This window comes from Colobus angolensis, unplaced genomic scaffold (genome assembly GCF_000951035.1).
Source record: "Colobus angolensis palliatus isolate OR3802 unplaced genomic scaffold, Cang.pa_1.0 Scaffold23, whole genome shotgun sequence".
Classification (NCBI taxonomy): Eukaryota; Metazoa; Chordata; class Mammalia; order Primates; family Cercopithecidae; genus Colobus; species Colobus angolensis.
Genome location: NW_012115488.1, coordinates 9,723,786 through 9,751,652, shown reverse-complemented (window position 1 = coordinate 9,751,652; position 27,867 = coordinate 9,723,786). Strand labels below are relative to the sequence as shown.

Here is a 27,867-nt window from a genome sequence, read left to right as displayed (position 1 = left end):
ATTTATTTTTTTTCTTTATGTGTGTGTGTGTGTGTGTGTGTATATATATATATATATATATTTTTTTTTTGAGACGAAGTCTCACTCTGTCACCCCAGGCTGGAGTGCAGTGGCACAATCTCGGCTCACTGCGAGCACCCCTTCCTGAGTTCACACCATTCTCCTGCCCCAGCCTCCCAGGTAGCTAGGACTACAGGTGCCCGCCACGACGCCCAGCTAATTTTTTGTATTTTTAGTAGAGATGGGGTTCCACCGTGTTAGCCAGCATGGTCTTGATCTCCTGACCTCGTGATCCACCCGCCTCGGCCTCCTAAAGTGCTGGGACTACAGGCGTGAGCCACCGCTCCTGGCCTATATATATATTTTGTATTGTACTTTAAGTTCTAAGGCACATGTGCACAATGTGCAGGTTTGTTACATAGGTATACGTGTGCGCCTACTCTTGGAACTTGTTTCATTGAATTTTCCACAACTGCCTCACATCTTAAATATTTCTCTCTCCTGTAGGTCTTTCTTGTCCATCTAGAAATATGTATCATACTGTAAAAATGTCACTTTCTTCTATTCACTTGAGTTTTATACTATGTGAACTGTTGAGTATAGCATTATGATCATGGGTATTGTGCTAACTGTTCATTTTTAAAGAAATTTATGATGCAATTGCTAATTCCCCAAATTACCTTTCCCTACTTCCTGTTTCTCTAGTACTAGTAAACCCATTTTCCTTTATTTCTGTATCTCCTCTTTAATAATGTACCAGTTGATTCATGTAATTAAAGTATGATCATACAAAGGATTGTGGACTATGTATTTCCTTAAAGAACTGTATAGGCACTGAATCATAAATTAGAGGTAACTTTAAATAATGAAAATAACAACAAATAATACATGGAAAAAGTTGCAAACCAAGAATAGAAATACAGGTAAGAACTTGGGAGAGAGAACCATAGTGTGTTACAGTATCACCATGTTGATACCAACTGAGATGGCTGATAGACCAGCTCGAGAGAAACACAGTGCTTTCAATGCCATACTTATTCCAAGATAAAACAGCCTCAAGAGACTAATTTTTCTGCTCTCGACTTGGTAAGTTTTATATATACTCATTATGAATAAAATCCTGGAGAGAAACATTTTAAAAAATCAATAACTGTATTTTCATTAGCCAAGAGTTGAATGAAAAACTTTAGTCATCCAGTTTTTAAAAAGTGCTCTTAAGTAAAAAAATTTAAAAAATTAGCTGGGCATGGTAGCATGTGTTTATAGTCCTGGCTACTTGGGAGCCCAAGGTGGGAGTATCTCTTGAGCCCAGGAGATTGAAGCTGCAGGGAGCTATGATTGTGCCATGGCACTCCATCCTGGGCAATATAGTAAGACTCTGTCTCAGAAAAAAATAGGATTTGCCAGGAAAATTAAAATTTATTATTAATTTGGAGAACAATGGCAAGAAAATAGAAACTTACTTAGCCTGAGTACAAAACTGATAAACAATGGGAATGTTTCATTAATTCTCTGGGTCAAACATCATATGGCATGGCAGTGATATGCACATGTCAACAAGAGATGCCAGCCACATTAAGGGTCAAAGAGTGTGCAATGCACCTAAACAACAACATCACTTTAATACTCTTAGACATTGGCTTTAAGTGTGTATCACGTTAACGTATCTTCCACTAACACCCTACTGAAGCTTATTTATCATGGGTATCAAGATGGAAATGAGTTTCAATTCTATTCCGTCTCCTCTCTCATCACCATAAGTGATGAACTCAGCAAGCAAGAGTGAATTTAGTTGTGTTATTTAAGTCGAGTTTTATCAGAAGTCATATTACTTTTAGGTGGCAGCACTAGGTAAGTATGGTTAGGACATCAGAATATGGTATGTATGGTTCTAACCATAAGTATGGTTAGAAGTAGTGAATATTTGTTTTATTTTTAAAATTTTTAATTAATTAATTTTTGAGACAGAGTTTCACTCTTGTTGCTCAGGCTGGAGTGCAATGGGGTGATCTCAGCTCACTGCAACCTCCACCTCCCTGGTTCAAGAAATTCTCCTGCCTCAGCCACCAGAGTAGCTGGGAATACAGGCATCTGCCACCATGGCCAGGCTGGTCTCAAACTCGTGACCTCAGATGATCCACCTGCCTCGGCCTCTCAAAGTGCTGGGATTACAGGTGTGAGTCACCATGACCAGCTCCTGAATTTTTCATTTTATTCTATAGTCTAATGATTGTCATTGGATGATTTTATGACATGGTCAATTTTGCTTTTTAGAATGCTTCAGTGTGGAATGGGATAGATGAGAACTGAGCAATATCGGTCTCAAGACAGCTGTAATAGTCTAAGGATGAGATGATGGGAGACATCACCAAGGTGCTACAGACTGAATTGTTTCCTCCATCCCGCAAATTTGTATGTTGAAGCCCAAACTCCCAATGCAATGGTTTTTGGAGATGGGGCCTTCAGGAGGTGATAATCTCATGAAGGTGGAGCCCCCATGATGGAATTAGTGTCCTTATAAGAAGAGACATGAGAAGGCTCTCTCTCACCCAAGAGAGGAGACAGCAAAATATCCATGCAAGCCTCGCCAGGACCTGAATCAGCTGATGCCTTGATCTTTCAGTCTCTGGAACTGTGACAAATAAATGTCTGTTTTTTAGGACACCCAGTCTATGGTATTTTGTATGGTAGCCTGAGCGAATACACCAGGCAAAATCATGAAGAAAGGGAGGGGAACATTTGAGAGACACTGGTGAAGTATACAGGAGAAAGGAGTTATATATCTGACTGTATTCTGCACCAATTACATATTGAAAGGGTTCCTATACTAATAAAAATACTAACACATATTGAGTGCTTAGTATGTTTCAGGGACTATACTAAATATTTATATGAATTAAAATTTTATCTTTCACATAACCCTACAAAATTAAATAATGTTATTATACTTGCATTACATATGAGAATAGTGAGGAAAACTAGGGATGTTTTGGTACACCATAAAGAGGGGCAATCTTTCCTGGAAATCAGAAGATTAAGTAGAAGATGAAGGATTAATTTTCCAACCCTGATAGCTTCAAGTTTTTTTTTTTTTTGCAGGGTGGGGTGGAGCTGGGTGTGAAGTCTAATACTACTTTTATGAAATTGGAGTTCTTTAAGTTTAATATTTAATGTTTACATTCACTATTACCAAGAAGAGTTTTGAAAACAAAATGGTAAGGGCAAAAGTATTGGTGTTAACAACAATGGCAGCTCTGGAGAGCCTGTGAATCAACCTGCGATTCTAATCCCACGATTTAACAGCTTTGTAAATGTGAAAGTGTTTCTAAGCCTCTCATTTCCTTGATTTTCTTGTCTGACTAGAGGAAATCATACCTGCTTCATAGGCTTCACGTAAAAATTGAGATAAAATGTTTGATAGCAAACTAGGTTGACTATAGTTAACAACACGTACTGTATATTTCAAAACAGCTAGAAGAGATAACTTGAAATGTTCCCAACACATTGAAATGATAAATATTCAAGGCGATGGACATCCCAAGTACCCTGACATGATCATTACACATTCTATGTGTGTCACAGAATATCACATGTACCCCATAAATATGTACAGATATTATGTACATATGTATATATTAAATTGAGATAATATACGTGAAATTCTTTTTTTTTTTTGAGACGAAGACTTGCTCTGTCGCCCAGGCTGGAGTGCAGTGGCGCGATCTCGGCTCACTGCAAGCTCCGCCTCCCACGTTCACGCCATTCTCCTGCCTCAGTCTCCCGAGTAACTGGGACTACAGGAGTCCGACACCGCGCCCGGCTAGTTTTTTGTATTTTTTAGTAGAGACGGGGTTTCACCGTGTTAGCCAGGATGGTCTCGATCTCCTGACCTCGTGATCTGCCCGTTTCGGCCTCCCAAAGTGCTGGGATTACAGGCTTGAGCCACTGCGCCCAGCCGGCTACGTGAAATTCTTAACACAGTGCCTGATGAATGGTGAATGGTGAATCTTAATGGGTGGCAGTGATGATGATGACAACCACCATTATGTGGATCACCAAAGACCTGCCACTTACATGCAGTGCCAGCCCTTTACTCTTTCTCTCACCCCCGTCCCATATCCATGCTCTATGCTCTCTGTCCACCTAGAAAAAAGATGTCAATTAAACATAATCGTTTAGTACTGAAATAGCCTGAGTCGGGGATTACCTTTGTCCTCATCCATCTCCAATTGAGACTGGTAAAAGGCAATTCACTAAAGTAAGAAATCCAGGAAACTTGAATTCTAGAAAGGTCCAGGTCTGCCACAAGTGGTCAGCCCCTTTTCTTTTTGGCGACACATGTAAATCAGGGGAGTTTCAACAGAAATTTAAGCCTTCTCTCCACAGTATGATTTTCCTTTTTACTTTTCATGTCGATATGTAAAGCCTTAGGCAACTCCTGATGTTATTGTTCTAGGAGTTTTTCATGAGCAATATCAAATCCCAAGTGTTTTCAGAAACAATAATGAAGAAAACTAACGCTGAATGACTACACATCATCTAGGCAGAGAGATTTCCGATATGAATCTTTGAGGAATGAGGTCAAAAACCTAAGCAGAGAATGGGCATCCATATGTATATGTTTTTAATATGTGGGATTTCCCCCACCACTATTGGCAAAATGTGGGAAGAGTGAACTGTGCTTCACAAAGAGTTTTTCAAGATTGAGTGGGAATGTCTGTTCATGGTCGAGCAAGAAGCTAGGGTTTTCCTTAGGCCCCAAGGCATTGTTTTTTTAAAATGTTATTTTCAGAAATGGAACTGGGAGTAGACTTCAAACAGGCGTCTAACTGCCAAGGACATGTGAAACCTGTTATGTTGGTCATTCTGGATCCTATTCAAGTACGTACTGTTACTGGGTAAGATCACTTTTACTTTACTTTAGCAGAAGCCCCAATTCTGCTTTAGGAAAAAAAATTCATATCATGTTTTTCCATTTTTATTTATAAACCCTAAAGGTTTCTGCAAGCAGTAACATTTAAAAGGACAATGACATACTTACAAATTTGATGTGAGAATAATGAGGATATTGAAACACCAGAATGTTTCAGCTATTGATTGCTTCATAATAAGCTAGCACCAAACTTGGTGACTTAAAATAATGTACTATTTCTCCCAATTCTGCAATCTGGAATAGGCAGATTTTCAACTCTGTGTGGTGTCCTTTGGGGATGGAACCTACAAGAAGTCTTCTTCACTCACATTTCCATTTCTGGAATCAGTGCTGGTTTGCCTGACACAACTGGAGGCTGGCTGAACCTGCCTTTGCACATGTCTGCTCCACACGGCCAGCTTGCGGTTTCTACCACCGTGGTGGTCTCTTGGTAATTGAACTTAGTTGGTGGCTGGCTTCCAAGAGGAAGGAATCCAAAACTGCCATTCATCTTAAAGTCTAGGCCCATTATGAAAAAGCAAAACTTCCATCACATTACATTGGTCTAAGCAAGTCCAAAGCCAGCCCAGATGTAAAAGGATGAGAAGCAGTCTCCATCCTTTGATGTGAGGAGTAGCACCTACATAAAAGGAGAAAAGTAACTGATGGCAGCCATCTTTGGAGACTGCAACACAGTTTATTTACCAGAAGTCCTTTCCTTTCCCTCTTTTTCCTTTGGATTTCATTTCTTTGAACTCTATTTGAAATTTTAAAAATGACAAGAGTAAAAAAGGCATTCAACTTTAGGATGTAAGGCATGAGCATTTACAATATTCACTACAAAAAGTTTTCAATGATTTTATAATAATAAAAAATATTGATTTATATTACTGTTGTTGTTCACTCTAAGGTTGAAGAAATGGAAGCATTCATCCTCAAATAAGGCTCCCATGTAAGAGATGTGGCCATTACAGTACCAGGATATTCTAAATACCTCAGGTTCACATTACATGACTAGCTGGATCAAGCCACGTTTCCGTTTTCATATATCATATTGAAACCTATGTGTGGGATTTTTAGAAGAAAGGGATTTGTAATCATCTACTTCCTTTCTTGATTGAAATGAATTTTCCTCTCCTGATCTATGAATCATTCCTCATATAAGAACTGGATCATGAATCAGAAAGGAGTCAGTAAATTCTAATGAGCCTAAAAAGAGAGACAAGCTTATCATTGCCAGAGATCAAAACCAAGCCCAAAAATTACAGGCTTTATTTAAAATGCTGTTTGAGACACTGAAATTTAGTTCAGGGACATACCTTTATCAAAACTCATTCTCACTGCACATCCACCCACTGAAGGGAGAAGGAGGCAAGTGATTCTCATCAGTCACTGACCTTCAACAATTTGGTCCATGGCAGTCAATGGGCCACAAAAAGCCAAGTTGTGCTGTCCCAGGCCATGCTCAGGGAGGGAAGGGGTTGATGGTGGGCATCTATAGCACTGAGTGTATTCCATTTATGAGGTGCTTATTCGTTGTTCTCCCCATTCCTTTGGGTTTCACTGAGTTTATCTGAACTCTGTTTGAAATGAAGGGATGTTGGGAACAAAAAAGTCACTCAAAATACACGGTGTAAGGGATGGTTACTTGTATTCATTACAACCAGTGAACAAATGTGATGCAAAGTTGCTCCTGTAGTCAGGCACATTTAATCCACAAAGAGAGTGATTAGCTTGAAGCTCAGTTCTACAGAAATCATGGAAGATTTTGAGCCCAGCAAGACATCCTGCATCTACCTGCTTCTGGGCCCCAGAAGATATCAGGTCTATGGTTTTGGCCTATTCTACAGGTACATTTGGTGTTTCTGCTTGATTTCTGTTCTATAGAGATGCTCATGGTATTTTTAACATTCTTTTGTTATATATGATTCTTTGGCTATTCTGTATATAGAGTAAGGCAGAGGGCAAAACGTGAATTTATAGTACCATCTTAACTGGATATTTAACAGGTTAGCACAAGAGAATTTTAGCAAAAAGATTCACAGAGAGTGTCAACTGCTCTGTGGTAGAGTAAATAGAAGAAATACCTCATGTAAATGATGAGTTGATGGGTGCAGCAAACCAACATGGCACATGTATACCTATGTAACAAACCTGCACGTTGTGCACATGTGCCCTAGAACTGAAAGTATAATAAAAAAAAAAAAGAAAAGAATTATCTGGAAAAGAAAAAAAAGAAATTTTGAATTTGAGTTAAGTGGAGCATATTCAAGTATAGGTGAGTTATAGTACGTTGAAAATAAAAACACAAAAAATCAGGTTGGGAGCAAAGCTGAACATGAGTTTTGGGAATTATAGAGTTTTGGAATTGGGAATTGAATTAAATTGGAAATTATAGAGAATTTGGGATTATATAACTTTAAAAAATATTTCTTATAAAAATAGTCCTAATAATAATAACTTTTGAGGAATATTTACAAACAGATCAGAGAATTAAATCATTTAATTTCTACTTTGATAATATTACAGTTTCTCTCCTTCTTAATGCTATCTTTAGCTTGGGTATCCATTTTTACAATTATAGAATTTTGTGGTACATTGATGATTATTAATTTATTCATTTAATTAATAAATATTAATTATGCTCCTGCTATCCACTGAGCACTCTGCAAGGCCCTGGAGATACAGAGATGAATACTAAATGGTTCCTGCCCTCAAGGAATTAATAATTTTTTAAGGAAATTCACCAACCACACACACCAAAACAAATGACTGCTCCATTCTAAGATAAGTGCTACAATGACTAAAGGGACAAGTACTTTAAAGGCATAGAGAAGGGAAGGAGTAATTCTTATTTGGTGTGATTCTGTAAAGAGGCAATTCCTAAAGCTTCACAAAAGAGGGAGAATATTGAAAGTTTCTAGAATTTCTGTAAAGAAGTAGAGGGATGTCTAGGAGAATTAACTTGTGATTGTCAAGCACATCACTGTTGCTTAGATTCTGAAGTTATTTTGGAAAGCTTTGTAGAGCTAATAAAGAATATGGGAGGGTGGGCCGGGCGCGGTGGCTCAAGCCTGTAATCCCAGCACTTTGGGAGGCCGAGACGGGCGGATCACGAGGTCAGGAGATCGAGACCATCCTGGCTAACACTGTGAAACCCCGTCTCTACTAAAAAATACAAAAAAAAAAAAAAAAAACTAGCCGGGCGAGGTGGCGGGCGCCTGTAGTCCCAGCTACTGGGGAGGCTGAGGCAGGAGAATGGCGTAAACCCGGGAGGCGGAGCTTGTAGTGAGCTGAGATCCGGCCACTGCACTCCAGCCCGGGCGACAGAGCAAGACTCCGTCTCAAAAAAAAAAAAAAGAATATGGGAGGGTGATAAGGCCCTTGCACTGGTCTCTCACTCATCTACATTTTCCCATATCACTTATTGAGCACATGGGTTTTACCAACTAATGGGGAGGAGCTCAAAGTACAGATTTCTTTACATGAGCAAAGATGGCAATGTCAGGCAAACTTAGGAAAAAGTAAATAGATTGGCATGTCAGAATGCAGGATAATAGTAACTAATTTGGGAATGGAAACATGGTCCCGGGTTGGACTGTGGAAACTCTTGTAAGCTAAAGGGACTGGACTTTTTTTGGGGACAATGAGAGAAACCTTGACTGAAATGCTGGAGAATGAGGAAATCCACTTTATATTTTTAAAATGTAGACATCTGAGATAATGAAATGGAGAATAAAAAGAGTAGAACCAGAGATATTAATCAGAAAACTGTAGCAAAAGTCCAAGTATAATGACTATTAGAATGAATTGCCATGGGAATTAGAAATATTATACTTTTTTATTTGTAATACAACAATAGGGCAATGCTTCTATTCACATTTCATTGTAAGAGAGGGTTCCCTTGTTAAGATACAACTGTGCTGGAACTTTTGCCTTATATTCAATGCTTGAGGGCTATCTTTTTCCAATAATCAGGGTACTGTTTCATCTACTATATCAGTAATGAAGCATATTCAAGAGGTGCATGGGGTGATTTAGGCATTCAAAGAATTAACTCACTATGTTAGGCCCCTATCGTATGTTAGCATTATTGAAAACATGCAAGCATTGGCACTTTTACACTATATATAAAACAACAAATCTTGTCACTTAGAGGAAAAAACAAATGACCATTCTCCCCCAAAAAGAACATACATTTTAATAAGATGAATCCCAAGTTGATTAAAAGCATAGCTTCTGACATGGGACCTAATTAAACTAAAGAGCTCTTGCACAGCAAAAGAAACTATCAACAGAGTAAACAGGCAACCTACAGAATGGGAGAAAATTTTTGCAAACTATGCATCTCACAATGGTCTAATATTCAGAATCTTTGAGGAACCTAAACAAATTAACAGGCAAACCCAAACAAGACCATTAAAAAGTGGGCAAAATACATGAACAGACACTTTTCAAAAGAAGACATATGTGCCATGAAGAAGCCAACAAGCATATGAAAATGCTCAACATTGCTAATCATTAGAGAAATGCAAATCAAAACCACAATGAGATACCACTTCACACCAGTCAGAATGGCTATCATTAAAAAGTTAAAAAATAATAGATGCTGGCAAGGCTGTAGAGAAAAGGGAATGCTTATACATTGCTGGTAGGAATGTAAATTAGTTCAGTCATTGTGAAATGCAGCTTGACTATTTCTCAAAGAACTCAAAGCAGAATTACTACTCAACCCAGCAATCCCATTATTGGGCATGTACCCAAAGGAATAGAAATTGTTCTACCATGAAGACACATGCACACATGTTATTCATGTTAGATAAAGATTCATTCATGCTATTCACAATAGCAAAGACATGAAATCAACCTAAATACCCATCAGTGGCAGACTGGATAAAGAAAATGTACATATACACCATGGAAAACTATGCAGCCATAAAAAGCTGAGATCATCTCCTTTGCAGCAACACAGATGAAGCTGGAGGCTGTTATCCTAAGTGAACTAACAGAGGAACAGAAAACCAAATACCACATGTTCTCACTTATAAGTGGGAGTAAATATTGAGTACATATAGACACAAAGATGGGAATATGAGACACTGGGGCCTACTTGAGGGTAGAGGGAAAGAGGAGGGTGAGGACTGAAAAATTACCTATTGGATATTATGCTTATTACGTGGGTGGTGAAATAATCTGTACATCAAACCCCCATGAGGTGACATGCAATTTATCTACACAATAAACACGCACATGTACCCCTCAACCTAAAATAAATGTAAAAAGAAAGAAGTTAAATTTTTTAAAAAAGTAATTAAAAAAATAGTATTAAAACTGAAAAAAACAAGCATAGCTTCTAGATAAATTCTGTGTCCTGTGAAAAAGTAGAATTTATATATTGAGTATTTTTTATTACAGGAGTCAAAATTAATCATAACCTTAAAAAATATTCCTCGGCTGGGCATGGTGGCTCACGCCTGTAATCCTAGCACTTTGGGAAGCCGAAGCAGGTGGATCGCCTGACCTCAGGAGTTCAAGACCAGTCTGGGCATTGTGGTGAAACCCCATCTCTACTGAAAATACAAAAGTTAGCCAGGCGTGGTGGCACATGCCTGTAGTCCCAGCTACTCAGGTGGCTGAGGAAGCAGCATTGCTTGAATCTTATAGGCAGAGGCTGCCATGAGCCAAGATTGTGCCACTGCACTCCGGGCTGGGTGACAGAGTGAGACCCTGTCTTAGAAAAAAAAAAAAAAAAAAAATTCTGCCAACACAAGGATTGCACGCTAAATGAGAAAGAATAGAAAAGAGCTGGCTAGATACTGCTATCCTACAAACTATCCCACAAAGTAATACAAATGAGTGTCTTTTCTTTATACTACAAGGAAAATCCTTTTGCATATTAACTGATCAAGTTCAGGAACTAGAACTGCATTACATTAGAGTGACACCCTGTAGCTACTGAGCCCCTAATAATGTATTAGACACTAGTCTAGAGACATCATATATGCTACTTGCTTAAACTTTGACAAGCACTTAAAATGTGAAGAATTCCTCTAAGACTGTCATTCATTTGACTTCAGACTTGTAAAACTTTAGAGAAAAGGAGACTTCTCTTCCTCACTGGCCCAAGAGGGATCCTCTACTCCCAGTTCTTAAGCTGCTCCCTAATATCCCAGTCACTCACATAACATTTTACAGAGTATTTTCTGTATGCAGGTGTGTGCCTATCGCTTCTAGCTAAGAAAATTTCTGAGGGCCTCTAATCTAAAAACAATAATTACAAGAATCAGATCATAAAAACCTCTGTTAGGTATGATTCAAAGGGAAAATATGAGCTGCAGTGAAAGCCAATTTGAACTAGAAAGACTTGCATTCTTAAGTAACCAGACATGTGTAGCCACTTATGTAGCTGTCTGATTACATGTTTTTAAACATCTGTCAGCACAACCAGAGCTCCGCATGCACACTCATGAGCACTGTGGATGTTTGTTCGACTGTGCAGAAGTCTCAAAATCGGAGAGAAATGAACAGATTTCACAGGGAGAACATAAGTTATTATTGTTTCACTTAAGGAAGGCTTGGGAAGTGGCTCCCAAGGCTGTGACTCATTTACTTGGCTATCAATATCTTAAGGACAAAATTGGAACGAGCAATAAAACCTACAGAGCCCTGGAGAAAGAGAGACATCAGAGGTACCAAGAAGCAGGAGAAACTGGAGAGCTATAGCTTAACTTGTGGCTTCAGAGCTGAAAGCTGAGCTGAATTTCCCTCTTTTTGATAAAAAAAAAGCAGTGACATTTTCCCACCATTAAAGCGTTTCAATCTCCAAAGTACAAATATAGTTCCTTTCAAACCTGCAGCATTTGTCCTTCCTCTGAAGACATCGTCATATGCTTTCCACTGTGGCTTCACCTGGTAGGCATGGATGAACACCACGAACACCACCACAAGGCACATCAAAGGAACAAGAGCTGCAGTGAACAAAGCAGCATAGACGTTTGGAATAAAACACCTGGAAGAGAAATGAGAAGAGGTAACTCAGTCTCAGTGCAGATATTTCTAAATTCAGAATGTATCACATCACTACTTTATACTAGCTCTTTGTATCTGGATGCTGGCAACATCAGATTTTGGGTTTGCCAAACTTAAGTTTTGTTTGAGTACAACATCCGACTAAATCTAGCCCACTGCTTCACACAGTAGGTTCCCTGGAACATTCGCCTCGTGTAAAGTTCAGAAAGCTGCAAAAAAAGGTTATGGTCAAATAAATTTGAGAGATGCACACTATGTACATCTCACAGAAGTTAAGGGTACATATCTGTTCATTTTTAAAAAGCCACAGAAAGTCATGGAGTCAAGAGATCTGGGCTCTGAAATCAGGCTATTGAATCCAGCACCACATCTTTAAAAAAAAAAAAAAAAAATCACTTTAGATACATTTTTTAATTTCTCTGAACTCTCATCTTTAAAATAAAGATTACAGGCGGGGTGCAGCGGCTCATCTCTGTAATCCCAGCACTTTGGGAGGCTGAGGTTGGCAGATCCCCTGAGCTCAAGAGTTTGAGACTAGCCTGGCCAACATGGTGAAACCCTGTCTCTACTAAAAATACAAAAAAATTAGCTGGGCATGGTGGCAGGTGCCTGTAGTCCCAGCTACTTGGGAGGTTGAGGAAGGAGAATTGCTTGAACCTGGGAGGCGGAGGTGAGGTTGCAGTGATCCAAGATCATGCCACTGCACTCCAGCCTGGGTGACAGAGTGAGACTCCATCTAAAAAAATAATAATAAAATAAAAATAAATAAATAAATAAAATAAGGATTATAATAGTATCCGCAACAAAAGTTAGTTGTCAAGATTAACTGAAATAATTCACATAAAGCATTTAGTAAATTTTGTTTAACCTATCATTTCTAGACTTCAACGAAAATTAAACCCTTCTCCTTTTTCACACACACATGCACACACAGATACACAGACATATCGTCATGCTATAGGACTAATGTGACCTGGAACACACTTTGGGAATCACTGATCTAGTCATGCCCAGCTTCTGTTTCAAATTAGTTGGTGGATCCCAGGGAGAGTTCCAGGTTCCTTTCTATTTCCTTCCTCTATTTAACCTCAAAAGAAGAATGCCATCAGGATTTATGGCCATGGGGCTGATGACAAAGTCACTGTGTCCTGTCAATGACTGATCATGTCAGGGGGACTTCTCTTGACCTCTCTGGCCCCTCAGGGTAAAAGGTCACAGAGGCCATTGCTGCTCCTGCATAGGAGGAGGCCAAGCCACCTGCTCTCTCTCCTCCACCCCCTCTCCCTTCTCTCCCTTTCTGCTCTTTCCTTCCTTCCCTCTCTCTCCATTTGGAGTTTTCTTCCTGGGAGGAGTTTTCTTCCTAACAGAGGAAGTAAAGGATGAGGGATCATGTCACAATTAGGGAGCTAATAACAAAGCATGGGTTTGCCTTGCTTTTCCAGCCCAGCATCCCTTGGGAACCATAAGAGAGAAGGTATTGCTTAAAGGCAAATCTGAGGATTCCCAGGGCTCCACTCTTGTCATCTCCACAATCTTGTTTTTTGAGTGACTGACAGTTTTCTTATTCCTAAACTATACATTTTCTCAAGAGCCATCTATTCTCTCTTGAAAACGAAGATAATTTTTCCATTTAGAAGCTACACTGCACAATTATATTTATTATTACCAGAGTTTAGATAGGACAACGGGGTCCAAGGCAAACTTAGATTATTTATTTATTTATTTTGGTAACACTGAAATTATCAGCAAAATGGTTTTAGAGATATAAGTAGAAATTTTTACTTATGGAACATAACATCCACTTGTGCTTTGCATAAAATCTTGCATGAAAATCTCAAAATGGAGGAATGTCAAACAGGTTCTCAATGTCTAAAACTGCTTCTTAAGTATTCTTATAAGGGATATACCTCCAAGACTATACTTTTAATTACAAGAAACCTTAATAGTAAGAAGTGTCTCTTTTAAAGTATTTTCCCCACTTTCTCTATTTTTCAAAAATATAATATCTATAAACCTAGATTATAATACAGCCATAAATACTAGACTTTGAAGAAAACTCAGGGGAAAACACACATAGCCTGTTTAGAAGGAATCCAAAATATAAGTAACCAGGGAAACACTCATTCTTCTGATTTGGGAAAATGGTGCTTTAATTTTTTTTAAATAATTTCAACTTTCATTTTAGATTCTGGGAGTCCATGTGCAAGTTTGTTACATGAGTATATTTCATGATGCTAAAGTTTGGGATATGAATGACCCCATCACAGTCACACTCACTGTGAAATGACACAGGTCAGGGAAATGCAAATCAAAACCACAATGAAACGCCATTTCATACCAGTCAGAATGGTCATTATTAAAAAGTCACAAGTCATTTCGCAGTGAGCGAAATATCCAAGTTAGTTTTGTAATCCTTGCCCCACTCCATCCCTTCCCCATCTATCAATTTCCAGTGACTGTTGTTGCCATCTTTATGTCCAAGAGTACCCAATGCTTAGCTTCCACTTATAAGTGAAAACACGTGGTATTTGGTTTTTTGTTCCTGTGTTAATTTGCCTAGAATAATGGCCTCCAGCTCCATCCACGCTGTTGCAAAGGACACGATTTCCCTGTTTTTTTTTGTTACGGCTACATAGTATTCTATGGTTTATATGTACCACATTTTCTTTATCTAACCCACCATTGCTGGGCACCTGGATTGATTTCATGTCTTTGCTATTGTGAATAGCGCTATAATGAACATACAAGTACATGTGTCTTTTTTGATAAACGATTTATTTTCATTTGGATACATGTCCAGTAATGGGATTGCTGGGACAAATAGTTACGTTCTAAGTTCTTTGAGAAATCTTCAAACTGCTTTCGATAGGGTCTGAACTAATTTATATTCACACCAATAGTGTACATGCATTCACTTTTCTCCACCACTTTGCCAATATCTCTTGTTTTTTGACTTTTTAATAATGACCATTCTGACAGGTATGAAATGGTGTTTCATTGTGGTTTTGATTTGCATTTCCCTGATGATTGATGACGTTGAGCATTTTATCATATGTTTGTTGGCTGCTTGTAATTCTTTTGAGAAGTATCTGTTCATGTTTTTTGTCTACATTTCAGTGGAGTTGTTTTTTGCTTGTTCAATTGTATAAGTTCCTCATACATTGTGGATATTAGACCTTTGTCAGATGCATGGTTTGTGAATATTTTCTCTCATTTTGTAAGTTGTCTGTTTACTCTGTTGATACTTGTCAATTTTTATTTTTGTTGCAATTGCTTTTGGGGTCATAGTCATGAAATCTCCATGGACATTGTGCCAGGGCCTATGTCCAGAATGATATTTCCCAGGTTTTCTTTGGGGAGTTTTATAGTTTTAGGTTATACAGTTAAGTCTTCAATCCAACTCGAGTTAATTTTTGTATATGGTGTAAGGAAGGGGTCCAATTTCAATCTTTTCCATATGGCTAGCCAGTTATCCCAGCACCATTTATTGAATAGAGAGTTCTTTCCCTGTCCTTTGTTCTTGTCATTTGCAGAAGATCAGATGTTTGTAGGTGTGTGGCCTTATTTTTCCGTTTTCTAACTTATTCCATTGGTCTATGTGTCTGTTTTTGTATCAGTACCATGCTGTTTTGGTTACTATAGACTTTTAGTGTAGTTTAAAGCCAGGTAATATGATGCCTCTAGCTTTGTTTTTTGCTTAGGATTTCTTTGGCTATTCAGGTTATTTTTGTGTTTCATATGAATTTCAGAATAGCTTTTTTCTAATTCTGTGAAAAATGATGTTGGTAGTTTGATAGGAATAACATTGAATCTGTAGATTGCTTTGGGTATTATGGCCATTTGAACAATATTGATTCTTCTCATCCACAAGCTGGAATGCTTTTCCATTTGTTTGTGTCATGTATTATTTCTTTCAGCAGTGTTTTGTAGTTCTCCTTGTAGAGATGTTTCATGTCCTTGGCCAGATGTATTCCTAGGTATTTTATTTTCTTGTGTGTGTGAGTGCCTCAATTTTATATTAAAAGAAATATATTATTAAAGGCCTAAGATACTATTTCTTTTTTGTTTGTTTTTTGAGATGGAGTCTCACTCTGTCACCCAGGCTGGAGGGCAGTGGTGCAATATTGGCTCACTGTAAGCTCTGCCTCCCAGGTTCACACCATTCTCCTGCCTCAATTTCCTGAGTAGCTGGGACTACAGGCACCCACCACCATGCCCAGCTTTTTTTTTTTTTTTTAAGTAGAGACGGGGTTTCACCGTGTTAGCCAGGATGGTCTTGATCTCCTGACCTTGTGATCCACCTGCCTTGGCCTCCCAAAGTGCTGGGATTACAGGCATGAGCCACCGCACCCGGCCACTCAGATACTATTTCTAATTAACATAATCTGCTTAATGTATTTCTCATGTAAACAAGGCATATTTCAAGAGATATTTCTACACATATTGTGTATCTGCAAAGGGATATAAAAATGATAAATTTCTTGGCTTTTAGAATTTTGATAGCATGAAGCCTGAATCATTAGCTGAACACTCATCTGTATGCAATAAGACCTAATTCTTCCACATGAAGGACACATGATTAAATAAAATGGGCAAACACTAATGGTCTTAATATTGAACATACACCTGCACTAAAAATAGTGGCCATGTTGGTTACTCATTCTTATGTATATTGGTTTCAAAAGGTCACTTATTTTTTTCATGTGAATTATGGATTCCATTGACAGCAAGTAGCCTAAAGATGCTTATATAAATTCAGATACTGATGAAGAATCACACATAGGTTTCACTGCCTTATTTGTGTCTTGAAAAATGTCATCACAATTCAATTTGGGATAGCAAAATAGGGAAAATTACTGACTCAATTATTGAGTTGCTCTAGGAATATAAATATTTCGTACAGAGTGCTGTAAGAACAGACTTTGAAAGGTGACCTCCAGCTGATGACACATTATTTTGATTAAAAAATTAAACAAGCAACGTGAAACTTTGGGAGGTTGGAAGTAACCAGACATGTCCACTGCTCCACTCAGGAAGAGAAGGGAACTCTCTAAGTGCTAATCTTAATTTCCTTTGTGGCCAGGCGCAGTGGCTCATGCGTGTAATCCCAGCACTTTGGGAGGCCGAGGTGGGCGGATCACCTGAGGTCGGGAGTTTAAGACCAGCCTGACCAACACGGAGAAACCCCTTCTCTACTAAAAATACAAAACCCCTTCTCTACTAAAAATTAGCTGGGTGTGGTGGCGCGTGCCTGTAATCCCAGCTACTTGGAAAGGCTAAGGCAAGAGAATCACTTGAACCCGGGAGGCAGCGGTTGTGGTGAGCTGAGATCATGCCATTGCACTTGAGCCTGGGCAACAAGAACGAGACTCCGTCTCAATAAATAAATACATACATACATAAATAAATAAATAAATAAAGTCTCCTTTGCAGTTCTCTCTGCTTATAGGATGACTTGACATCGATGGCTCATCCTTTCAGAAAAGGGGCAGGAAAATTACCCAATCCTAAAGCCATCCCCTTTTCTCCTTTTATTCAGAGCTCCACAAGTCATGACTTCTCAGAAGTACTAGGCCCCTGAGAGTACCTACTCCATGTTCATCCTCCACTTGGTCAATGTCGGCCCAGAATGTTAAGGAGGAGGGCTTGCTCCCACAGCATGCCTGTTCTCGTTGGCAGCTCCTCTTACCTTCTTCTCTACTTAGAGCATTGCAGAACTGCAGGGCCAATCCCCTGGCTTACTGTTGTCCAGCCAGGACTCCGTCCCAGTCTCCTTCAAACAAAAACTGCCTGCCTTGTGTGCTACCTCCTAGGGATCAGGGAGTCAGACAGCGTTATGAAACACTTAACATTTGCAAAGGAGGCAGGGATACCAGGGTAATCCATGGTGCAGATAACAAATGGGCTCCCACTCCCTGATGGTCCATGGAGAGGAGCTGGAACCAGCTATGATTCCACATCCCCAAATCATGTCTCATATACTTAACACCTTCTTGTTTTAAATTATCTTTTAACTCTTCTGTTAAAGCTCATAGGCATTATTCTGATTTTCTGAACAATATTGTCTGAATAAAATTTCTATTGGTGTACAATAAAATTTCTCCCAAATACTTAAAAATGTTCAAGATAAATGAACTATATTCTACCCTTGAAAGAAAAAAAAAGTAGCCTTGCCAACCAGAATTTCCTCCAGTTCACCCAAATTAGAGGTACAGTATATTCAGGTAGTTAGTTTGAGGATTAGAGCACATGAAAGTGATGAGGGGTGATAGGAAACTGTGAATATCATGTTAGAATAGCTTTTGAAATAAGGCTGGGAATGAATTATTAGAAAAACTGAAAGTAACATAAGAAATCAGGAGGAAGAAGGCAATGCCTGCACCAGGGCTGTGGAAGTAGCTGATTAACATGCAGCCATTGCTTCAAGAACACATCTGGCAGATATGAGAAGAGAAAATGAGACAAAGGCCATGTAGATTTGCTTCCTTAAAAAAGGTGAGGAGAATTTGTTCTCTGTAATTACAGCTCAACCACCTTCAAAGAACTTCAGGAATCTTTCTCACTTTAGGTGTCAAATAGTCTTTTGGGGTCTTACAACCACATAACTATTACTGTTCCTTTTTAAACTTTCATGGATAGATTTTCTTGTTAGAACCTACAGACAATTACTAATTCACTTCAAAGTCTTGTCAGGACTTCATCTTTTTCTCTATATTTAGCCAGATGAAACAAGTAGATGCTGTTTCATCACCTTCAGTTTTTCCTCTTCTGAGTCTACCCTCGGAGTATTCATAATGCTTTTACTCACTTTCTAAGTTAGTAAGATTATTATCTCTCCTCGGTAATGCTTTATACTTACTGAAACATTTTCACTCGCGTTACCTAACTTGATTTAAAAAAAAAATTCATGTGGGCGGCATGGAGTATTTGAATTTCTTTATTCCTGTCTGAAATCTTTGTAAGAAGGAACTCAGAGGCACAGGGGTCTAGGAGAGACATGAACTCCACTTACAACCACTGAAAATACTGGAATGGATGCTGGGAACTCCCTGTGCATGAGATTGTGATTTGAGTCTATTTAAATTATATTTTAAAGAACAAGTTGACCCTGGCAAACTGGAAAATCTGAAGAAATCCAGGCAGCTGGACAGCCAGGTTATATCTGGGTTACATAGGTAATGAAAAGGACTCACGTAATGAAAGGACAATAAATGTGTCCAAGGTCGTCTTTGTGAGTACTTCTAAGACAAGGATAATAGTCATGATTCCCAGGCTCAGGTGCAGCCTCCCTCAGAGGTCTCCTGAGTATTTCTTCAATGATAGCCTCTACATTAAAAGACATATTTGTCACTTCAACTACCTTTTTCTTCTCTACATGGAAATTTATAGTGATGACCTACTTTATCTGGGGAGTACATGGGATGGTCTAGCAATCAAGAATTGTTCACCATTTATCACCAACTGGTTTCTAATTTGTATAGAGAGTACAGTATATCTGCTTATTGATTTTATCCGTTGAAGATACAGATGTTATTCTATAGATGCTTATCCTTTGTAAAGTCTAAGACACTATTTATGATTTCAATATTCCTTTCCTTGTATACTCAATTTACGTTCTTTCCAAAGATAATGCTCTTATTTGACATACATTTTTATTCACCTGCAAATTTATGCATGCATGCATTGTGTGTGTATGTATGTATTTCCTGGTCAATCCAAAATGGCTGGAGAGACTTAGAGAAATATTTTAAGTGCATTATTTTTTAAAAAGGAATAAATTTATGAAAACATCAGAGAAAAGGAGAAATACAGTTTGGGTTTAAACAATTGTAAGGTAGGAAAACATTCCTCTTTCTTTCTGTTGTAGAGCATATAGCAGTTGTTTTCATATCCAGGGGAATCAACTAAATTCTAAAATGCATTTTTGTTTAAGTTTATACTTTGAATAACATTAAGCTTAAACTGCAGATAATCTCTACACAGGGAAATGGAACATTAAGAAAGCATATGCACTTAGAGAGAGAGAGGGAAACAGTTTTTCCTAAACTGAACTGGCTGGATAATTAAGACTAATTATTACTGCTGCCACTACTACTACTGCTAGCAATCATTTACCGTGTGCAGGGTATGAAACCCAATCCTCACATGCATTATCCCACTGAAACATAACTAGAAACCATTATTGTTATGTATATATGGGGAAAATAACGCCTAAATTATAAAACATCAAATTGCTAGGACCATAAACAGGCTCACTGCCCTTCAGTGTACCTCTACAATTTGAAAATTATTTCCACAATTCCAGTATAGACATATTCAAGTTAGTGGTAAATATGCCAGTGTTCTTTTGAGGACGGGGACTATAACATTTTCTTTATATTTCTCCCAGAGCTTTGCACAATCAGATCCTTAAGAAATGCTTATTGATTTAACTGGCTCTTAGCAGTCTTTGAAAACCTCTCACTTAAAAATATGGCATAGAAAATCCTGTATTTCAAGTGTTCTCAGCTCAATCATAATCCAATCAACATTTAAATATCAATCACATACCAGCTACAGTGCTGGGCATGGAAGGGCATATAAAGATGCCTAAGGCATGGTCCCTCCTGTCAGGGAGAATAAATTTACAACAATGCACAACACTTCTGAATCTAGTCTTCTACTGGAAGTTGTGTTGTTCTTCCATCAGCATCACCACCGTCAGCTCCCCCATGGAGCTCCTGAATCTCATCTGCAGTTTCACAAGTTCCCCAGGTGTTTCCTATGTGTATTAATCCTGTTTAGAAAAAAAGTGCACTTCACTGCCGGCCTCATTTAATTTTACATAAACATGTTCTTTGAGGCTGAAGCAAATTTGACTGATTTTCAATGTGAAAAGAAAACATGAAAACTGTTCTTGCAGTTATTTCTAAACAGAACTAACATCAGAATCGTCTGAATCATCAGAATCTTCTATTTTGGAAAAATCTGACTCATCAAATGAATCTTCCACCAACAAGTTCCAAAATGATGTTAACATCATGCGTAGGAATGCTACATTTTCTAGGATTTGACAACTTAAACGACAGGGAATTACTATATATTGTAAATGAAAATACCACTACTAAAAATAGAATGCTATAAATAGAATTATGTCTTTTGTTTCTAAAATCCATATACTAGACAGACATGAAAATAATAAAAGCGAGATATTTTGTGGCAAAGTTATCTTGGGGTAAATGCTGTAGCCACAAGCGCCGCTGCTGGGCACTCTTGGAGCAAACAGGAAAACGGTTTAAAGTTTGAGAAAAACAGTTGGTGCAGTGGCTCATGCCTGTAATCTCAGCACTTTGGGAGGCTGAGGTGGGCAGATTGTTTGAGCTCAGGAGTTCAAAACCAGCCTGAGCAACATGGAGAAACCCCATCTCTACAAAATACAAAAATTAGCTGGGTGCGGTGGCATCATGCCTGTGGTCCCAGTTTCTTGGAGGGTGAAGTGGGAGGATTGCTTGAGCCCAGGAGGTGGAGGTTGCAGTGAGCCAAGATAGTGCCACTGCACTCCAGCCTGGGTAAGAGAGTGAAACTCTGTCTCAAAAAAAAAAAAAAAAAAAGTTTGAGAAACACTCTTCTAGCACACTCTTTAGACATAAAGTAGCTTAACCTAATTAACTAGCTAATCTTTACATCTCTTTGGTAGGGAGCCAAGGGGCTATGGAACTCCAAAAGGAATCAGAGATTTCACAGCACAGGGTGGTCACAACAGCCTGAAGAACCAGCGAGAAAGAAAAAGAGCTGAAAGCAAAAGGGATAGAAAAGCAGAGATCTGTGATATTTAGAAGCCTGGGCTCTTCAGATGCAATGTTCAGAAGCAATCTGAATGTTGCAGAAAAGGAGAGCTAGCATTAAAGTGACAGAGGATACAGCAGATCTGCAGACCGGCCAAACGAGATGGGAAGGAAAGTGCCGGGGTGCAGTGGATGTAGTAGGATGTTAATATTCAGTTCTGCTGCATCTAAACAGCTGTTGAAGGAATAAGGTTTCTGTGTGAGTGCAACAGACATGTTCCACAGTGACCTATGCTGCTCAAAGTTTCTGGAAAGGGGGATCCCTGTGCTACATCCTCCACCCCCACTCCCCCAGCCACAGATGACTAGCTCTGAGATGAACACCTGCCTCAGAGACAACCATTCTTGCTTGCCCCTGACTTATAATTTGGTGACTCTGCTCTAAAAGCTGAGCTGAGCCAATCTGTCTTTTGCCCTTGAGAATCTGACAAGGAGAGTTGCACATTACTGGTGGGCACTAGAGCTGATGTCAGGGCAAATGGCCATATTGGAGCAAATACACAAATCTTCAGAAGAAATTAACAGAGAAAGGGGAAGAGGAAGCAAGAGAAAAGGGGAGAGAAGAAGAGGGTTCTGATGCAAGTAACAACACAGAAGTGAGAGACTCTGTGGTCCCTAAAAGAAGAAGAATGTGGCTCTGGTTTCTGGCATGCTAGTTCTAGGTCTCCTGAGGTCCAACTGTACCTCATTTCCCGCTATTGAATATTCACGTGAACGCCTGTGGTATACTTCTATATCCCCACCTCCCTTCAACTTGAAATAAGTTTTGTGGATTTACATGCAACTACAATGATCACAGTTAAAACATAGCTAGTGAGCAAGTGATAGAGAGAAAAAGGGAGTGAACACACAACTGCTCTTTCAACAACATTGCTCTTGAAGATGCATAGGATCACTACCATGTCTACCTGTTTTAGAGCACACTCCACACCACGGTGAGAGCTGCTAACTCTACATATTGACAAATGCCTCAAAAAAATGCCAAAGGACCAAGGAACAAGAATTGGGCTCATTTTTAAGTAGTTAAAATGTACTCGTATGCTTATATTGCTTGAAAAGATAAGGAAGAAAAAACAGACCTATTACAGCAATATTAATTTCATCTAATTTGAAAGGAGCAGATATTTGATTTCACTTAATATTAAACTAAGATTTTGAAGTAGTCAGATATACTGCCTACATTAAAATACCACCTTATATTGTAAATAATTAGCTCTTGGTGAATAAGGAAGAATTGCCCACATCCCTGGTTCATTAAGGAGTTAAATATATTTACATATAATTCCAAGGGCAAATAATGGACTCCAAGTATTAGTAGGTTAAAGATAGTTGATGAAAAACAGTCCAAAAGTCAATATACTTCTTTTTTTTTTTCTTTTCCCAAGAAACTGAAGTCTGAGCAGCCTGTTCCCTAAGTAACTCGATAAAACTGCTGAAATAAATCCACTGGACACTGCTTGCCAACTTCATTCCAGGTAGGTTCCAGTGAATCAAGCCCCATCAGCATTTCATCAGAATAAGGGCAGGCTGACTTGTTATTTTTTGTATGTATGAATGTTCTATGTTCTCTCTGTGGTCATTGTAGTAAAACAAAATTGTTTGGTACTGGAAAATGTCATTGTCCTAGAGTATTCAAGGTGTCCTGTTATTACCTCTTGCTCCAAAAAGACGGCAAAAGGTACCTGGAAAGAAAAGGCCAGTTACCTAATGATTTTCTAGAAAAGGGAGAGTTTCTGGCCTTTCAGAGCCTGCATTTTGGATGGGTCTATGCCCAAGGAGTGTCACTCTTGGCCACTATTGATGATGCAGATGTCTCACTGGAAAAAAAATCCTCACAGTAATGGTTTGATTCCTCAAAAGGGCAAACATCATTTTGTAGAAGGATAATTCAACTTTTAATTATTCACCACATTTTACAGAACAGTAGCCACATTACATTGACCTGGAAATTAGCCCCATATGTGGCTTTATGTGATAGTTACAAATACTCCAAGAAAAAACTTCTAGAGCATTCCATGCAGGGGTGAACATTCAGTCATGCCCATATGTGCCATCTTTAGTCACATTAACATTTGCAGCACATTGCAATAACTGGTGATCCTAAATGATAACTTAAAATCATTAAGAAATCATCGGTTAAAGTTAGTCATACTCTGTTTAAAATACACTACAAAGTAGTTTAACCATTATGGAAAACAGTACGGCGATTCCTCAAGGATCTAGAACTAGATGTACCATATGACCCAGCTATCCCATTACTGGGTATATACCCAAAGGATTATAAATCATGCTACTATAAAGACACACACACACGTATGTTTATTGTGGCACTATTCACAATAGCAAAGACTTGGAATCAACCCAAATGTCCATCAGTGACAGACTGGATTAAGAAAATGTGGCACATATACACCATGGAATACTATGCAGCCATAAAAAAGGATGAGTTTGTGTCCTTTGTAGGGACATGGATGTAGCTGGAAACCATCATTCTTAGCAAACTGTCACAAGAACAGAAAACCAAACATCGCATGTTCTCACTCATAGGTGGGAACTGAACAATGAGATCACTTGGACTCGGGAAGGGGAACATCACACACCGGGGCCTATCATGGGGAGCAGGGAGGGAGGAGGGATTGCACTGGAAGGTATACCTGATGTAAATGACGAGTTGATGGGTGCTGACGAGTTGATGGGTGCAGCACACCAACATGGCACAAATATACATATGTAACAAACCTGCACATTATGCACATGTACCCTAGAACTTAAAGTACAATAATAATAAAATAAAATAAAATAAAAAATAAAAAAATAAAATACACTACACATTTCTTTGCACTATTATTAAAATTTTAATCATAAAATTCTGGAAATAATAAGATAATTTTCAATTATTAAGAAAACAGTCACCAGGTGTGGTGGCTCATGCTTGTAACCTCAGCACTTCAGCAGGCTGAGGTTGAGGGATTGCTTGAGGCTAGGAGTTTGAAACCAGCCTTGGCAACATGATAAAACCTCATCCTTATTAAAAAAAAAAAAAAAAATATATATATATATATATATACACACACACACACACACACACACACATATACATATATAAAACTGCCAGGCATGGTGGAGTATGCCTGTAGTTCCAACGTCTTGGGAGGCTAAGGCAGGAGGATGGCTGGAGCCTGGGAGACATGCTGCAGTGAGCCATGATCATGCCACCGCACTCCAGCCTGGGCGTCAGAGTGTCTCAAAAAACCAACCAAACAAACAAGCAAAAGAACCAAAACTACCGTCCCACCCCCCAGCAACAAACAAACAAACAACAAGTAAACAGCGACAGTGTGAGTAGATGAGGTTATATGTCCATCATTTTAAGGTTATTATCTTAAGTTGTAGATTAGTTATGTCTCAAATCCAATACTCAGCTCTGTTGCAGAGCCCATTTCAATCCTGGTATCCTAATCTTTTTTTTGAATATATATGTAAGGATGTTGGTGTTTGCTGTGTAACAGGTTAGTACATAAAAATGTACTAAGATATCTAAACCCTAAATATGCTCATATTGGATTGTTGCTAGTTAGTCCATGGTGTTACTATTAATTAGTATTTATTTATCATCTTTATGTGTCCTGCAATGTTACAGTTAAAACTGGAAACTTGAGAAATGTAAAAGGCCAATATGCAAGGGATATTCAATGATGTTAAAAAGAAATATGAGCCAAAAAATCTGGAGTAAACTTGAGATAGAGGTCATGAATTAATTTCAGAAGAGGAAAGTAAAACTAAAAGTAAAGGAAATACACGCTAAAATTTTATCCACTTTATGGGGAATTCCCAATATTGAGGGGGAAATGACACATTTCACTTTCCCTGAAGCTTTCCCAGAAGCTTTGAAGTGGTAAGAATTAGATCATACATATGTAGAGGCAACATTTTAAAAGTCCCAATTTGAACTGCCCTAAGCTAGATAGACAGATGTCAAGAGAGCTCCTTTATGACTTTCGTAAAGAAGCTTCTCAAAAGAAAATGATCTTGCTGTTGAGGGTATAATGTAGGGGGAAGGACAGAGTTAGGAGAAGCCTTTTACTGATGGGTTAGAATAATTCTGCTCACAAAAAATACTGGTAATAATGAAGGCTCTGAGGCCAGATATTTGGAACGATCCCAGGTACACCTCTTATTGACTTTGCAACTATGTAACTTCTCCACATACTCAGTATGTAGCTTCTCCACACCTCAGTTTTCCAAAAAATAAAATGGGGAAAACAATGGCATCTACCTTACAAGAGTACCGTGAGAACCAAATGATTGAATACATGTAAAGATCTTGGATCAGAGGCTGGCATGCTGTAGGTACTCAATAAAAGATAACTAGGATCACTGTCATCTATTGCTAAGCCCAAATCCTCTTATGTATACAATATACAAGATTTAATTTGCATTAAAAAAGAGAAGATATCAAATAGTAGAGAGGAAAGTGTGAACATTCATCACATTTCTTTATGTGTCAGAGAAAAGTGCTGAGCAGTATGAGTTTAGTGAAAGAAAACAACCTCTCAGTTGGGGTGATCAGGGCAGACTGTGGAAGAGGTAGGTGAAACCAGCTCTTTCTCTCCCGAGTTCCTTACCAATCAGCAGGTGTTTAAGGTGACTAAGTCATGCAATTATGATTATCTGCCTGTGTCCACAGCACATCCACATGAGGGGAAGGAGGAAAACTTTCCCTTGGCTGCTTTTCCTCATGACTCATGTGTGTTTCTACAAAATCAGTGTCGAAACTTGGTCCAATTTGAAAAGTCAAGGTAATTATGGGTCATTCAAAAAGAGGCACGTACTACTCAAGGAAGCCCAACATGACACCATCATACCACCAATGGCTGACAAACCAGTCTGGCCAGTGGTGTTAGCAGCAGTAAATTGAGCTGTTGGTGCAGGGGCTTTTCTAGGGATTTAAACTTAGGGTTTCTTATCTTCCATACTCCTGTTCCACTCCCACAAAGCTTCCAAAAAGAGGGCAAAAAGTGCCAAAAAAGAAAAAAAAAAGGTCAATTACCTAATGATTTTATGCAAGAGGGAGGGTTTCTAGCCTTTCAAAGCCTGCATTCTAGATGGGGTGACTGCTGGAGGATCTCAGTGTTGACTGTTGGAATGCAGGCCACTATTAATATCCCTGTCATTCTGAGCTGCCCACTAGAAAGATAACAGCACTTCCTTCTTTAAGAAATAAGTTCCTTCATAGACTCTTAGCACTAGAAGGGATAGGTGAGGTCTTGCCACTCTCCCTCCAGCATCATGGGTGAAGAAACCAAGTGCAAGGACTTCTGAGGCTTGCCCGGCATCTGACTGTTTAAACTCCTGGTCAGTGCTGTCATGAGGTTCCGCAGCATAAGTCAGACTCCATGGAAAAATAACCTAAAATGTTTTCAGGGATCAGATTCTGCTAATAATCTAAATCCCTTGTCAAGCAAATGTCTCAAACGTTTTATTCTTTGCATATGCATTCCCAGGGGTTAGGGAACTATTGAATAAATCAAGTGTTAGTGAACATCACACTAAACATGCTCATTCCTAAGTATAATACTCACTAGTATTACCTGGGCAGCACAGACACACATATTCCTTCCATAAAACAGTTTTCAAAGACACCACACATCAACATTTTTGCATAACACAAAAATTCATGTAAAATAATACAACTCATTCCCTTAGAGGGAGAGAGAGCAAAGCTAGGAGGAAAGAGCAATGAACCCAAATCAGCATTCTGCCACTCACAATCCCCTCTCCCACCAAGGCCCTTTCCCCATCCAAAAAAAAAAAATTGGCTTCAGTTGAAAAATATTTTATCATAAGGAATTTATTTTTGTCAACAGGATGTTCCTGTTATTTTTAAGTTTTGTAGTTTCAACAACAGGATTTCAGGGTAGCGAAATAAAATAGGAACAGCAGAGTAATTTGAATTTCTGAGCGTACTCATGCATGTATAAGAAAAGTCCAAATAGTCTAAAACTGGCTTTAAGCACTATTCACAATAGCAAAGACTTGGAATCAACCCAAATGTCCATCTGTGACAGACTGGATTAAGAAAATGTGGCACATATACACCAT

General features: G+C 38.7%; 1 protein-coding gene across 1 annotated transcript in view; it reads right to left on the bottom strand.

Annotated features, from left to right (window-relative positions):
- Positions 1–27,867, bottom strand: part of ADGRV1 (adhesion G protein-coupled receptor V1) — a 605,676-nt gene that overhangs the window by 80,668 nt on the left and 497,141 nt on the right. The window contains exon 86 of the mRNA XM_011944259.1: positions 11,764–11,921. Within this exon, the coding sequence (XP_011799649.1) occupies positions 11,764–11,921 (158 nt within the window). The remainder of the gene's footprint in view (positions 1–11,763; positions 11,922–27,867) is intronic.